At 41.8% G+C, this 16840-nt stretch overlaps 1 protein-coding gene across 1 annotated transcript; it reads left to right on the top strand.

Annotated features, from left to right (window-relative positions):
• The first annotated feature begins 518 nt into the window (after positions 1-518).
• Positions 519-16606, top strand: wee1 (WEE1 G2 checkpoint kinase). Its single transcript, XM_083764072.1, has 10 exons — positions 519-2070; positions 4335-4573; positions 5761-5827; positions 6332-6504; positions 7099-7367; positions 7998-8090; positions 12374-12459; positions 12884-13054; positions 13361-13506; positions 14846-16606. Exons 1-10 carry the CDS (start codon positions 1513-1515, stop codon positions 15012-15014), a joined length of 1971 nt encoding a protein of 656 aa, XP_083620198.1. The 5' UTR covers positions 519-1512; the 3' UTR covers positions 15015-16606.
• Positions 16607-16840: the final 234 nt, after the last annotated feature.

Here is a 16840-nt window from a genome sequence, read left to right as displayed (position 1 = left end):
CTCGTCAATATAAGAGCAGGGAAACCAAGTACAACCACAGTTGTGTTAGGCATATTAAGATGGCCTGCTAGTAATCGACAATATAAAGATTGGTCAAATTAATATTTTATTCACTTAAACAAGTTATGGATTCCAGCTTTAAACAACAAATTATATAATTATTTAAGCAATGCGCAAGGCCAACAATTAATTCCATATAATCATGTGAGTTGGCTATTACAAGATATTTGCATGTACAAATACATATTTGCCCTATGATAAGGGAAAAATACATTTAAATTTCAAAGCCACATTTGACATTTCTAATTTAAAAAGAGACCACACTTATGTAATTAAATCGGCCAACAAACAAGCTTTTACAGGTATTTGGTGCTCAGCAGCATCTCTTAATTGTTTTGTCATGTATATAAAAGTCATGTATTAACCAAAATGAATGGCCCCTTTACTCAATTGTAACTTCAAACTCAAGAGTAAGACCAGCTTTGATCGTCATGCGTGCCGTCTAAACAATGGGCGCATTGTCCTGGGCTAGCTAATGTTAATTGTTTGACCCAAAGACTTGACTTCCCCCATCCATCCATCTAAACACAAGGGGGTGAAACTGGAAGCAAACTAGCTAGCAAAGTAACATACCGGTACGTTCGTTCGCGCCAGACGGTTGCGTTCACACTAGGCAGACGCAAAGATGCAGTCAACCATTCATTGTCAATTTTAGAGAAGATGCATGCACATTGCGTCTTTGCATCTTCATGTCGCTGGCTTCCATTGACAATGAACGGTAGACTGCGTCTTTTACATCTGCCCGTGTGAACCACAGACTAACACCCCTCCCCCAATGACGTAAAGCTCTCCGAAACGCCTATTAATTAAACCTCTGGGAACGCCCCCCGTTTCAAACTATCAGTGCGCGCTGTGATTGGCCGAGGAAGATCACGTTGTCCCAACGGTCGCGGGAAGTCATTGCCACGCGCGTGATAGCAGGAAGACAGACAGGACAGAAGTTAACTGAAACTCTACTCCAGTCTCCGCTTCATTCGAAAGCTTTTAGTAAACATTGCAAAGGCTTTACAACTACAAAGACGTTGTTTCTAAACTGGAAAGCGATCGGTGAGGCTTTGATTGGCGTTGCAGTTGAACTGTTAATATGTTAACGTTCCTTTCGTTGTTTTAAAAGTTAATTCACGGGAAGAAACGGCTCGGACAGAGGAACATAAAGTGGTGCCATTTTTTTTAACGTTGGATGCATGGGGCGTGTTTTGGTTAGCATGCTAAGCTAACATGCTAGTAGCAAAGTTTTGACGATTTTCGACAGCGGTCACTTTTCTTCTTTTTTTTTTTACCTTGAACACAACAAGGTAGTTTAAGGAGTCTAAGTTCTAACCGGTTGATTTGTGCCACAAACAACGGACGCTTCGATCTTCAATCAATCGTTAGTAGTTCGTGTCGAGGAGGCTCGTGGTGTTTGGTTTGCGAGAAGAAGCCAGGCAGGGCAGGGGCTTCGAACCCCAAAACATGTCGACCACCTACAACAAGATCAAGGGCCGACCGATGCTGATCCGCCAGAAGCTCCGGTTCACGTCGAGCAGCGACGGAGAGGACGAGGAGCTGTCCCTGGAGGACGTTAACAACATCAGCACGGGAGCAGAGTCCGGCTTCGCGGAGGAGCTGGACACTAGCCCCCCACTAGCCCACCACCATCACCGGGACACAGCCGCCGAGAAGCAGCGACTCGAGGCGGGCAGCAGCAGCCCGCTTGAGGATCACCACCGCACTGGGGGTGACGAGGAGGCCGAACTCTGGGACGAGGAGGACGGAGAGAGCTTCACAGACTCCCCGTCTCGGTGTTTTCAGGCCCGCGGCAGCGGCGTGACTTTTGCCAACTGTTGTTCGCCGTCGCCGAGGAAGAGCTCTGCTCGGCTGCTGTACGAAGACTGCTGCTCCCCTCCGGACGACCAGGACGACATGCAGGGCGAGCCGACCAGCTCCCCCAACATCCCGGATTGCCCCGACACTCCTCCGCACAAAACCTTCAGGAAGCTGCGGCTGTTCGACACGCCGCACACACCAAAGGTAGGTTGGTTGGTTGGTTTGTTTTGTAGAACCATAAAGATTTAGACTCTCGTAGATATTCTTTTATAATCGATTCTGACTTTGAAAATGTCAGAATCTACGAGAGTCTTAATCTTTAGGCTAGTATCCATCCAAAATCCATGAATAAAAACGTTAACACACAACACGAAATTCCATTACTAGTAAGTGTACAACAGGAGCTGTCTCTGTTGCTCCTAGCCATGGTTCATGACTCTCGTATTCATACGAGTCATGATAATCATCATGGCAGTCATGTTTCAGGGCTATGTTGCTCCAAACATAAGTAACCGCAACTATTTGATAACGTTTTCCTTTTGTGAATGTTTCATCTCATGTAGTCTTCAAATTCGTTAATGTTTTGTCGTTACAATTACATGCCGAACCTTTCGTCCAATTTCAGCGTATTCCACAGTTGGACACAAATAGGAGGTTGTTTGAAATGTTAAAGTTAAACTATGTAACTAGGAGAGAGCTTTTGGATTTGTTTCCCCATCATGGATTGTTTGTTACTTTATGTCTTGTCTTGCATCGAGTTGATAATCCAAATTACTTTTAGTTTTATTTATTTTTTATTGAAGACCAGACTGTTTTTTTTGCAACTGTCAACTCATTGGAAGAACTGGAATGCTGCTGTGTGACACATGCTTTTGAATTTCATTTGAGCTTTAACTTTTAAAGTAACCACCCACTGGCACTGACCCAATAATTTTTAAATGCCGCACCACATTACATAATGTACACATGTGTACATTAAAACAACTTTAACTTTTAAAGTACCCACCCACTGACCCAGTTTCTTTTAAATGCCGCAACCTTACATAACATTATGTAATGTGGTGGGCATTTAAAAAAATCTTTAACTTTTAAAGTACCCGCCCACAGACCCAGTTTTTTTTTAAATGCCTCACACTTACATAATGTACACATGTGTACATTAAAACAACTTTAACTTTTAAAGTACCCGCCCACTGACCCAGTTTTTTTTTAAATGCCTCACTCTTACATAATGTACACATGTGTACATTAAAACAACTTTAACTTTTAAAGTACCCACCCACTGACCCAGTTTTTAAAAAATGCAGCACCCTTACATAATGTACACATGTGTACATTATGTAATGTAGTGCCATGCGGCATTTAAAAAAAACTTTAACTTTTAAAGTAACCACCCACTGACCCAGTTTTTAAATGTCGTACCATTATATTGATTGATTGAAATATTTATTAACAGTTTGCACAATTACAGTACATTTCAAGCACAAAATCAATACAAATACTGTTAACTGTGAGTGGACGACCCAATTAAGCATTACACTTGTTTACAAGATGTTCCACCTTGTTCAATTCATCAAAAATGTAAATGTCTACATTATGTAATGGTACGGCATTAAAAAAACACCATGTGTACAACTGTACATTATGTAATGGTACGGCATTTAAAAAAAAAACTGGGTCAGTGCCAGTGGGTGGTTACTTTAAAAGTTAAAGGTTGACATGAGCCACTACATTGTAGTGGCCACTACATTGTAGTTATATAGTGTATGGTGCATTAATGCGCAGCTCAACTTAAGTCTAATTTTTCATGTGCAATGACCGTTTTTAGCCAAAACATGGATTGTATTGTTAATGTAGCATGAAGCCGTGTGTCCGTGGATGATTTGTTTTAGTTTTTACCTTGATTTTTCCGACCATTATCGTTTCTCCGTTCTAGATTTTTAGCCCATTTTGTAACTTATTTTTCACCTGGTGCCAATTGTCTAAAAGCTGTCATATTGGCCGCTTCTTTCCCTCTGCCAACCTGGAGAGAACCCTGAACTGAGATCATGGTAAATGGTGCATTTATATAGCGCCTTTAGCCAAGGCGCTTTACAGAGATTGTGCATTTCATTCACACACCGATGGCGGAGGAAACCATGCAAGGCACCAACCTGCACATCAGGAGCAATTAAGACACGCAGAAAAAAATTCAGGCTACGATTACCAGGCTAGGTGACCGGACCGCTAGGCAGACCCGGGCCATGCTGTGTTATTAACCCATTTTAGGAACCCCTTTTGGTGAAAAATCGAAGAGCGACTGACATAGAAGACATTTTTAGAATCTGATCTCAGGTCAGATTGAAAACTGTCAGGATGTAGAAGACATTTTTTGAGTCTGATCTCAGGTCAGAATGGTTTAATGCAGTGTTATCTGTCTGTCTTGCTCATTCTGTCATAACCCGATGCACCATCCTCTACCCTTGCAGAGCTTGCTGTCCAGGGCCAGGGGCAGTGTGGGGGGCTCCTCCAGCAGGAGAGTAGCCCTGTTCAGTACCTATGTGGAGACGGCCAAGAAGACAGCGGTGGTGGAGAGTGGAGGAAGTGTGAGGAGAACCCAGACGTCCCCTCTGGTGAACATTAACCCCTTCACCCCAGACTCCATCCTCATCCAGTCCGCCACACGCACACTGCACAGGACCAGCAGGAAGAGGTCACACTGGAATGAGTATGTCAATCAAAACAATGAAAGGTTCATAACTTCATACTCGAGACTTGGTTTGGAGTTGGAGTTTGTGCAATGCAGTGATGTAAATAGGACCCAGGAGTGGTCTTTGGGTTCCAGGGACCTTTTATGAGTCCTGCTAACGACGTTAGAGTACAGTACTGAGTACAGTATTGCGTCCCAGAACCCCTGGAGTGTGACATCATTGGGTACACTAGTAAAGTCTGAAGTTCATTCTAGTTAGATGCAGAGTATATGTTTTTATTGTAAATATTTAAAGCCATATAAGCATAGTGCAACAGAACAGTGGTTTTCAACCAGTGGTCCTTGAGGGAGTTCCAGGTGGTCCCCAGCTAAATGGTGGGTTGGTAAACAAATTGATCATATATATATATATATATATATATATATATATATATATATATATATATATTTATTAATGTATTATATAATCTTATTTTATAGATATTTAACTATTGAGCATAAAATGAAACAGAATGGACCCTCATGGGTTAATTCAGTGTTAATTTCGAGACTAAGTTGACTAAGGTTTTTCAGAAGACTAAATGGGACTAAGACTAAATTGTGTCTTATTCATAAGACTAAATCAAAGTATTAATAAATAGTAGTAAAAAATGAACACTGCCTCTTATCCCTAAACTACTTTGCCTTTTTTTTTTGTATTTCGAAAAACATTTTAAATCTACAAGCCCACAACGTGTCTATGTAGATTTGCTATTTTAACTATTTTATCATATATAAAAAATGGCAAAGTAGTTTAGGGATAAGGGGTTTAGTATGGACGGAAATGGAGCCCTAAATCGCATCAAATGGTGGTCCGTGGCTCAGATGCCTAATAAATAATGGGCCTTGATATGAAAAGGGTTGAAAACCACTGCAATATAAGACGGCACATAGATATAGCAGAACTTGTATTTCATACTCTTTTCTCCAAAACGTGCACCTGTTTATAATGATGATGGACATTGATTGTAGCCCATTGTCATAGTAACCAGATTCGTTAAATCCGTTGACTAAGCATGACTAGGTGAAGGCAGTGGTTTTGGCATGAAGCCAAGATCCCATGGCTTGCCTTCTATTGAATTCCATCAAGTGTATGAACTAAGTTCTCTGCCATCGCCCTCTGGTGTGTAGAATGTGTAATAACACTATTTTCTTTCTCTTCACAGCTCATGTGGGGAAGACATGGAGTTAAGCGATGGTGAGGGAGAGGAGGAAATTCTCCGACCATCTAAGGTAATGAATAATTAAATAATACACTACACATGCATACAATAATACATTTTGATAGGTCGCAAGTACGTTTGGCCAATATTATCATTCATAACGATTTTAAGATGCCACAATGATGTCACTCTAGTTAACCCATTCAGGATGGGAACCCCTTTTGTTTTAAGCATCATGTTATACTTTAGCTATTGAAAAATAGAAGATCTACAAGCTTGTAGATCTGCTATTTTGGAAAAATCTTGAAAATGTGGTGCAAATCTTTGAATATATATTCTTTCAGAGCGAAAGTTTTTAAGTCAAATCTTTGCTTTGGGGGGGTTCCTGGAACATATTTTCAGATGGAGGTCGGCGGCCAATTACATGTAATGTTTGGGGTCCTTGACATGAAATAATTTAAAGACCACTGATATAGAAACAAGAAGAAGCCTTTTTTTTGTCTGTCTCAGGTCTAAATGGGTTAAATGTCAATACAAGGCTTTTAAACTTATTTGTCCCTTATTCTTTCACCAGAGAATCACCATGATGGAGAGTCACATGATGTCCCGGTATGCCTCTGAGTTTCATGAGCTAGAGAAGATCGGCTCGGGGGAGTTTGGCGCCGTGTTCAAATGTGTGAAGAGACTGGATGGCTGCATCTATGCCATCAAGAAGTCAAAGAAGCCCTTGGCAGGATCTGTAGATGAGTAAGTCACCAAACTCTCCGATTCATTCTGATCAACCTTAAATGTTAACCTGTTTTCATCTTTGGTAGGTCGGGAAGAAACATGATTAGCAAATGCCTAGAAGTGATTGCATAACTAATCGCATCAAGAAATTGCAACGGAATAAAAAAATCCTTTTGACACAGGTCAATCTACTTCATGTTCTGAAGAAAACAATTGTAAAGTTAATATAGCATCAAGCCAAGAGTACTATAGCCAAACTACCCTGTACTGATATTGCTCAATACAAGGTTGAAATGATCTTGAAAGATTCCCTCAAACTTTTTCCCTCAAATTTTGTCCAGAGTCATTAGCTGGAAGTAGGGATGGCCTGTACCCCACTATCTTGTCTGTCACATCACATGCAAAAGCAGAGATGTTTTTATTAATTTGATTACTTATTAACTGTTAAGTTTAATTGACTAATTTCTTAACCGTGATTTATCGATTAACTATTAACATCCCTAGCTGGAAGTTGAAATCCTTTTAACTCAATTACTGTATACTGAGACTTTACCTTGACGCATGCCAATTAAACTTGTATGTCTTCCTTCCTTCCCTCGCTGCCTCCTCCAGGCAGAACGCCTTGCGGGAGGTGTACGCTCACGCCGTGCTGGGCGTGCACCACCATGTGGTGCGTTACCACTCTGCGTGGGCGGAGGACGACCACATGCTGATCCAAAACGAGTACTGTAACGGCGGCACGTTGTCGGACGTCATCAAAGAGAACTACCGGCAACTCTGCTACCTGTCGGAGCCCGAGCTCAAAGACCTGCTGCTGCAGGTCACCAGAGGACTCAAACACATCCACTCCACCTCGCTCGTACACATGGACATCAAACCAAGTGAGTCGCTGATTTTAGTTTTCAGGCAGTCTTTTGAAGAATAGTTCTCAATTACTTTTAGTCAAAACAAATTGTCACCTGGAATGTTTTAGTGTTTGTATCTAGTTTTAGTCGACTAAAAACCAAGGTCTGTTTTGTCAGACCTTGATGCAGGTCCGTAATGGCTGATTTTACACTTGCTGAACATAGCAGATCTACAAGCTCACAATGCGGCGCGCTGCACCGCGTTGTGAGCTTGTAGATCGTCTATTTTCAGAATGCAACCAAGTGTAAAATGACTTGTCTTTTACTTATACTGGATCTCTTGTCCACTAGTCCCTTCCTAACATTTTAATCTAGGTTTTATCTGTTGATGAAATTGTCAATATATTTAGTCTTAGTTAGTTAGTTGAATTAAAAATGTGTGCTCTTGGCCTGGGCCATGGCTCAGTGGTCCAGGCACCTTGGCTGGTAATCCAGTCTGGCAGTGTGCCGCGGGATCGACTCCCGATCCCGACGGCCTTTACTGCATGTCTTCCCCCCCATCTCTCTCCCCATCTACAGCCTACTGTCTGTCCCACCATGAAAAAATATATAAAATAAAGGCGAAAGCCACAAAAGAAAACATTAACATGTGTGCTCTTTACTCAGGTAACATCTTCATCTCCCGGAGGTCTGTAGCCAATACAGATACGTGCGATGAAGAAGAGGAGGATCTAACTGCCAGTGTGGTCTTCAAAATAGGTAAGAGTAAAGGTCATTACACACTGGCGAATTAGCGACGCGATGCGAATAAGCGATCTGAAAATGTGAAATATTTGCCCGGCGAATTTATTCGCGTTTGCCTATGCAGTGTACACATCTATATGCGACGCGTATTGTGCGATTATAGCTCCTCTCCTCTCCCTCCTCCTCTCCTCTCCTCCCCCTCCCGCTTTGGTATCCTTTCTTTAATACCCCCGTATCCAGTACTTCACAGATGGAGGGGTCCAATTGGTACCGGCCCACATATGGTACAACTGGTACCGGCCGCGCCCGTGCATGTGGGCATATATTCCGGTTATAAAGTCTTTATTTTCGGGTCAAAAACGGGTCTGCACAGCAGAAATAGCCTAGTGCAAATCTTACCTTTTTGATGAGCCTGTTCACTGGTTATTTTAACTTTTTTCAATATTGGCATATTGCCTATGGTAAATACCATAATAACGTCAACGCATCAATTTAACTTGAACAACTCCTCCTCCTCCACTCCACTACTCTTCTCCTGCGTTGTGTCATTATTGGTATCCTTAATTTCTTTCATACCCTAAAGAGAAGGCACTCATGTGCCGAAACGTTGGTCTTTAATAGAAGTGTTCTGTATCGTGATTCGTGACTACGAGCTGTGCAACCGATCCTTTACAAGTTTGTCTCCCGTCCCGTGGTCAGCATGCACCTCGATCCTCAATAAATTGGTGTGCAGCGTGCGCTAATACCTCTTTTGTTTGTATTGGTATATCCTACTATCCTTTCCACCACTTCTTGTCTTCTTCACTACCGTGAAGTGGAGTCCAGAGTCATTTGGGATCGACGGCCGGTCGGCTGCTCACCCGTGCCGTCGATAAAATAAAATTATGAATAGGGGGATGTCAGCTAATTTGGGCCACTTTTTGGCAATTTGGTAATTAAACTGAGATAAAGCAATGCATGACACTAAATTGGGGTTATATGATTATTATTGACTGTTTAATATCATGTTTAAGTTAAATGTATTTAATAACAAATAATAGTTTAGTCCCTACAGCCTCTGACTGAAACAAGCTGTCACATATTTTTAAGATGTAGCATTTTCATGTAAAATAAGCCACCTGATCAGCTAAGATGGGCCACCGTTTTCTTTAGCCTTGCTTTTTAAAGTTGAACAGCCAATGGATGCACATGATTCTCGCTACAAGTGTACTTGACATAAAACAGTCTATGGTTGTTATGGCGGGAGATGCAATGCAACAGATGAAATAATATCAGTCATATATGACTACTCAGGGTAAATGCCATGGGTGAAAGCAATCTCAGTTGTCAATGATAAGGTGATCACGTATACTGCTTAGCCGACTTATTTTTTTTATTTTCAGCTAAAATGGGCCACTCAAGCTGCAAAGAAAAACAGTCATTTCTGATTTAAAAGAAATCACATCCGTGTGAAGTGAGGGGTGCTCTTTTCATCGTACATTATCCATTCATTGTCAATGGGAATTTAGTCTGTGTAGGACAAAAATCGGCGATTTGCTCAGACACATGACGTAAATTCTCCATTCATTGTGAATGGCATTTCATGTTTTTGTTAGGACAAAAATCGACACTATAGCTGAATATAGGAGGGGCTATACCCACATTCCCACAATAATGTCATTAGCCCTACATTGTATTAATAAAACCAGTAAGACACCCTGAGGGCAAGAAGCGAGCATGCATGTATCCGCCTGGGTGACAGCAGACTGTTGGGTGAGCGCTGGCACTTTGGCATGGGGGGATCAGATCAACATATGGAATGAATTCTGTACTGGCCATAAATGGAGCGTGTCTTTCTTGAGTGTACAGATGAGGTCAGATCAACATATGGAATGTCAGAACAGGTCAGCTCCATATATGGAGATCTATGGGTGGCAGCGGGGGCAGTGTCTTGAGTGTACATGGTGTGATGAGGGCCCAGGTAGGGCCGGCCCTTACCTTTTGGGCCCATTGAGGACTTTAGTTTTTGCTGGCTGCCGGGTGTGGCTGCACTAATAACTTACCCAGGGGGCAAAGGGGGTTGACCTGCATTTGTCATAACATACAAAGTTGTCCACCAGAAATAATATCTATGACCCAGTAGGATCACAACCTATATGGACAACCTGGTCAATTGTTGGGCGAAAGTCCAATATGGCCGCCCCAATATTAGCCCCTATTAGTTATAATGGGGGGTGAATAGGGCAATTTTTTTAACAGAGATATTTCCACGAAACTTCACAGGTTGATCAATAATATGAATACGAACATTTTTTGCATTGAAAGTTTCCATGAAATCCAATATGGCCGCCACAATATTAGCACGCAGAAAATATGTTTGGCTTGAACTTCTGAACCAGATGAGCTAGAAACGCAAACTTGGTATCTATTTCATGGTTTCTGACCATGAGATACTCAATGGAATACCTATTTTTATTATTGGGTGTGTCAATAAAAGTCATGAACATAGTCAGCACCATAAGACATTTCCGATACTTATAGCAGCCCATTAAATTGCAGCAGGGCTATGGCAGGAGAAAGCACACAAACTATACCAGTGTTCCATGCATTGACGGGTTGTGACACTGTGTCAAGCATGTTGGCCACGGGAAAAAGACTGCGCGGGCTGTATGGGCTTCTGAGCTTATACACATGCCCTGTTGATATTCATTTGTGAGGTAGAAGGAAGCTTCTGGCCAATTCCAAAGATTGAATTCTGGATCATAAAAAAATACTGATTTGACACCGAGATCACCCATATCAGACAATCATACAAGTGATGGCGGCCATCTTGAATATTCAATGACAATTTTCAATTATGCAAAAGACACTTACCAAGTACTATATGGTAAATGAGTCTGAAATATCATATTATATCCATCATTCATAAGAAAACAGTTGTTGCTGGTGGCCATTTTGAAAAATGGCTGCCATGGTAAAAATAAATAAAAAATAGACCAATCAAATCAATTGTTTTGTCAAGTACAGCTGTGTCAAGACATATGTGCTGTGTGCACATGATGTGCAGCATTGGCTGTTAAAACTCAAAGGTCTAGGAGGCAGAAACCTTGGCTCATTTTACCTTAGTGATGGCCCACTTTACCTGAGACCACCTTACATACAGACCAAAGTCTGGCGGAGCCCGTTGCTCGCTGTTGCCGTTGCGTGCTGTTAGCACACGCACACACATGTGCCATGTCCACGCACCACGCACGCACGCGCGCATGCACACGCGAGCGCACACACACCCAACTAGTTGTAGGAGGGGAGGTGTGACCGTGTGCAACAGTGTGTGCTGCTGCGCTATCCCGACCTGCGTAGCCGAACCGACTGCTGCTCTGTTGGCGTTGCACACCCATGTGCCATGTCCACGCCACGCACGCACGCACGCACACGCGAGCGCACACACACCCAACGAGTTGTAGGAGGGGAGGTGTACAACAGTGTGTGCCGCTGTGCTATCCCGACCTGCGTAGCCGGACCGACGGCTGCTCTGTTGACAGCTACTGTACGGAACGCCGCTGTTTACAGCAACAAGTTTGGGCTGCATTCTGATTGGTCAGTGGTGCTGCAGTTCGCCTGCGAATGTCTGCAAAATTCGACACCAGAGCGAACAAATAAAGAGCGAAAACGGTCGCATTTTCGCACATTCGCAAATTCGCCACTGATGTGGAAGCTTGCATTGACTTCAATTGGTTTTAATAAAATGCGAATTATTCGCACGAATAAATCGCGTCGCCAATTCGCCAGTGTGTAAGGACCTTTACTTTGGATGTGATCAATGGAATTACTACCTGGAAAAAGACATGGCTAGGAAATGGTTTGATCTTTGTTGTTGTTTTTGAGTGGTGCAGCCACTGCAGTGCACAGCAACTCAGGCTGGATGGCTGGTTGGGTCTGTCCGTCAGGGAAATAGCGTTGTAGAGTTTGTTCACCACCAAGTGTCACTGTTGCGCAGCCTATGTCTTTTCACAGAATAATTTGTTTTGCAATACAATTATAATCTGAATCAATATTTTGGCTCTGTAGTTATTAAAACTGTAGTTTGAGGTCTGAGGCAATTACAGATGCAGCACAGCAGATCTACAGCTGTAGATTGTAACAGCAAATCTCCGAAGCATGTGTTGGAAATGTATATATATATATATTTATATATATATATTTACATTTGGCTATTAATAGCCTACTGGGATCCTGTTCCTAGGGACTAATTCTAGTGTTGCAATTGTAATTGATGAGTGCATCAGCTTAAATGCATATTATGTCACTTTTCTCTCCAGGTGACCTGGGCCATGTAACTAGAGTGAACAACCCACAGGTAGAGGAAGGAGACAGCAGGTACCTGGCTAATGAAGTTTTACAAGAGGTGAGTTTAATTTCATCTGGAAACTTTGTTGTCGTCACCTTTTATTCCGGAGTTGCTAGTTTGTCCCATCTTTGTCACATTTCTTCTTCAAAATATCTGGTATCTTAGTTTCTGAGGCAATAAATTGTTCTCACTAGACGTAGACTACTTATGTGACTATTTACCTTGTCGAATAGGGTTCACCCTTACTCTGATCTTGCACTGGCTAATAGTGTTGGATAAGAGAATCTGCTAAATGCCTAAATTATAATTGGACAAAAGTACATAAAATGTTATATGTTCAGCCAGAACCTATGAATGCTTGGCCTCTCACAGCCTCTTATGCCGTTGGTCTTTTGCCTTTTGTTGTAATCGATCTGTGCACTTTTTCCTTGTCATGATGCTACTTCCTGGCTATAATTTACTTCTGATCTTTCTCTCTCAGGACTACCATAATCTGATGAAGGCAGATATTTTCGCTCTGGCTCTGACTGTGGTCAGTGCCTCAGGGGCCGAGCCCCTCCCCACTAACGGTGACAAGTGGCACGAGATCCGCCAGGGCAAACTTCCCCCCATCCCTCAAGTGCTGTCTCCAGAGTTCCTCAGTCTCCTCAAGGTAAGAGGACTTTGACAGAGACTTACCAAAAACCTTCATCGGTCAATAAATCGCATTAGCACCTGGCTGGCAATAGTTTCAGTATGTTTTAGAATGTAAACATACTGTAACTATTGTCCTTCTTCCTGGCTATTCAGTATAAATGAAATGCCATATATCATGATGTATTTCTTCCTGGCTATTCAGTATACATGAAATGCCATATATCATGATGTATTTCTTGGTCTGAAATTAATGCATTTGATACAATGATACAGTTTTTAGTGTTTAGTAGCTTTTCTAATCTGTGTGTGCGCGTGTGTCCAGCTGATGCTCCACCCTGACCCTGCTCGGCGACCTTCGACCTCTGACCTCATTAAACACCCGGTGCTTCTAACGGCAGCCAGGAAGAGAGCAGACCAGCTCAGAGTAGAGCTCAACGCAGAGAAATTCAAAAACGCCCTTCTCCTCAAGTAAGTAGTATGCAGAATAAAGGACTGTGATGACGATAATAACCAGTGTTGATTAAGAAAAATGTTTGTCGACTACCTTTGTTCACTGACAAACTAAATGAAAACTAAGCTATGATGACTAAGACTAAATATATTGACAATTTCATCAAATCAAAACTAGACTAAAATGTTAGGGAGAGACTAGTGGACAAGAGATCCAGTAAAGTAATTTTACTCCTGGTTGCATCTTCAAGCTCACAATGTGTTGCAGCGCGACGCGTTGTGAGCTTGTAGATCGGCTATTTTCAGCAAGTGTAAAATCAGCCATTACAACGGCATCAAGGCCCGCCAAGATTTATTTAGTCTACCAAATCAACTGTAGATTTAGTCGACTAAAACTAAACTAACACTAAAACATTCCAGGTGACTAAAATGTGACTAAAACTAAATAAACTATTCAAAAGACACTGATAATAACAATAAAGAAATAACTAAACAATGAACACAGGCAAATATAAACTTGATGGCTATGAACAATATGCCAAGTCAATAAGGAATGACTTGAATGAATGAATGAATGAAAGTTTTCTGATTGCTTGCTCCAAGGTGACAGATATTATGTCCAAAACAAGACCTGTATGTTCAGCAAATACATTATTGCTGTATAGTCAAAGTTGTGGTGTTTGATTAGTGTATGACCTTTTATTTAGATCAGTTAGCAGTGGTTCTGCTTCATTAGATCACAGTGGAGAGAGACAGAAAGAGGAATTAAGTGTAGGGAACAAGGAGATGATAAAAGCACAGATTTTAACACATTCTGTGCATTATAGCCTATTATAAGTTATAACAAGCCACGGTCACTGCCGATATTGTTTAATTACCTTTGGAGCATAAGCCAAAGTATTTGCACCTTTGATCCATGAAAATCCCCCTGAAAATAGTCCCATGGTTTGTTGCCGAGCTGAAAAAGAATCCACTGTCGTGATGCGAAAGAACAACAAACAGTAATGGCGGATGGATCACAGTGTAAACGCCCGTTCACTTGCATTGAACTCACTTAAGCAAGCCAGTGGATGGGTCGATTTTAGGTTAAGTCATCATAACACGTCGGCCACGTCACCATGTCTGCGAAAATTAAAAAGCGGCAAATTAAACATAAAACAAATAGAGGGTATAGCGCTATACGCTATAGTATACTCCATACGCTGTAATCCATTATAACAGTGTTATGCAGGTAAAGACAATGGAATAAAACGTGTGTATAGCGGGTTACGCAGGAAAGCTGTTTTAACAGCTTTTTCTGAGCCATTTCATCATTTACTGACTTTTTCTCGTTTTCTTACTGACTTTTCTTTCTCAGGGAGTTGAAGAAGGCCCAGATGGCCAAGGCAGCTGCTGAAGAGAAGGTTCTGACCACAGACCGCGTTCTGACCCGTTCCACCGCGCTCCAGTCCAACCCCAGAAGCTCCAGAGAGTCCAGACTCATTGGCAAGAAGATGAACCGATCAGTCAGCCTTACCATCTACTGACACTCGAGGTTAAAGATGAACCGATCAGTCAGCCTTACTATCTACTGACACTGAAGGTTAAAGATGTGGGCTGGCTCCTATTTGCTTTATCATAGACTGATTTTCGACCGTTTTCATTTGGAATTTGTCTTGGGTTTGTGAAAAAAACAAAACGTGGTGGCACACTCGTCAAAAGGTTTCGGTCGGTTGGACTGTTAACCCAAGGAGTGGAAATTGACACCAGAAACCAGGCGACGTTAACTGGCTGTAGCTGTAAAAAGTATTCTCTACCAGGCACTTGTAACGGGACTTGTCACAGGTCCACTGTTGCTCGGAGCAGTTCTAAAGCATCTGGTTGAAGGAGGGGATGGAAAAGAACGTCAACGGACTACAGAGGCTTTGAAATCCAAGCAGCGGGATGGTTGGCAACAGTGCTGTCCTGTCCAATCTGTGAAGCTCAGTCAACAATTACAGTTTTTTGTACACCATTGTCAACGCTGACTCATTCGCAGAGGTTATCATAGCGTATGCTGATTAAGAGGACTTTTCGTCTTGAAATGGCAAGAAAATGCATTCCTTTTAAAGGTAGCTACTATACCTTTTTTGATGTACTTTTTCCCATTCCACAAAGCTACAGACATGTCAGACTTCACTTTCTGTCTCTGCATATCCTTCGACAAAACTCAGACTTGGCCGCTGGTGTCTGGTGAATGTAGTCACCCCCTTTAGCTGCGCTATGACGCACCTTACTGCCTGTCGAATGAACGCTTGATGCCCAGGAGAAGGTTGGGAGTGTCTGAGAACTATTTGCTGTTTTAAAAGAGCACTTTGGAGGCAATGAGTGGAACTTTTGCCATGTAAAAAAAAATGTTTTACCTGCTGCTGCTATTCATGTTTTTCTTTTTGTTTGTCAGTTTGGTTGGGGCAGTTAGGAGATCAATGGCTCTTATTTCGAATAGCAGAAGTCTCATTTTGTCATCTCCTATTTTTTTTGTTTTCATCCTGTCTGATCTGCTAGGATCATTACAGCGTTGTGTCTGAGAACCGTATCTAATAAGCTATCCTTTGTCTGTACGGGTAGAAGAAAATGAAACGGTACCGGTGTTAATTTGAGCTGCCAACCCTGCCTTGTAGCATTAGAACAATCATTGTTGTGTTCAGTGGACTCACTTGTTCTCATTTTTCCACTTGTTTTTCTGTTCTGTCATTTTCTATAAGGTTTGTTTTCACGATTACCGTTTGTGTTAAAGGTGCTATAAGTGAAATGTTTTGTTAAAACAGTTTTGTTGAAAAGCTAAATCTCTATATTCTAGTATAGCAATCATTTCTAGAATACAATGTTTGTTTGGTAACGGGGTCTCCTCATCTCTTCACTGTCTCCAGCTCTTTTATTTCAGTTGGCTGTGAGTCGCCACAATCTAAAGTGGATGAAATTTACTAAATAAATTTAAGAAATGGAGACCCCTGATAACCGGGGAGAAAAAAACACTAGCAATGATTGATATATGAGTCTTGAGCTTATTTGAACAAAAATAACACCACCTTTAACTTTTTTTGTTGCCCACCACACCCCTAACTTCTTGTTATAACCTGTACATATGTTTTAATAAATCTCGTCCAATGTGAACTAATTGCATTAATAGTTTTTGAGTCGTATGCCAAAGGGAAGTTACCTCCTGAGATCATCATTCACAATTCGCGAACAAAAGTAGGCCTATATGAATTATTGGACAACTGGGAGTGGAACTAGTTCCTATTTGAGGCTATATCCTAATTTTCTCAATGCAATCTGTCAACACACCCACACAAGCCAGATAGTTCAGACGCATTGAAAAACTACATCGGAC

Source organism: Protomyctophum parallelum (assembly GCF_964188405.1).
Source record: "Protomyctophum parallelum genome assembly, chromosome: 4".
NCBI classification, from domain to species: Eukaryota; Metazoa; Chordata; class Actinopteri; order Myctophiformes; family Myctophidae; genus Protomyctophum; species Protomyctophum parallelum.
This window is presented reverse-complemented; position numbering and strand designations above follow the sequence as displayed.

What these genes read in the sequence shown, in the direction of transcription:
- wee1 (XM_083764072.1), top strand. Translation starts at nt 1,513, where the DNA reads ATGTCGACCACCTACAACAAGATCAAGGGCCGACCGATGCTGATCCGC. An exon ending in AAGAGGTCACACTGGAATGA is followed by an intron (nt 4,574 to 5,760) that starts GTATGTCAATCA and finishes TTCTCTTCACAG; the next exon opens with CTCATGTGGGGAAGACATGG. An exon ending in AAATTCTCCGACCATCTAAG is followed by an intron (nt 5,828 to 6,331) that starts GTAATGAATAAT and finishes TTCTTTCACCAG; the next exon opens with AGAATCACCATGATGGAGAG.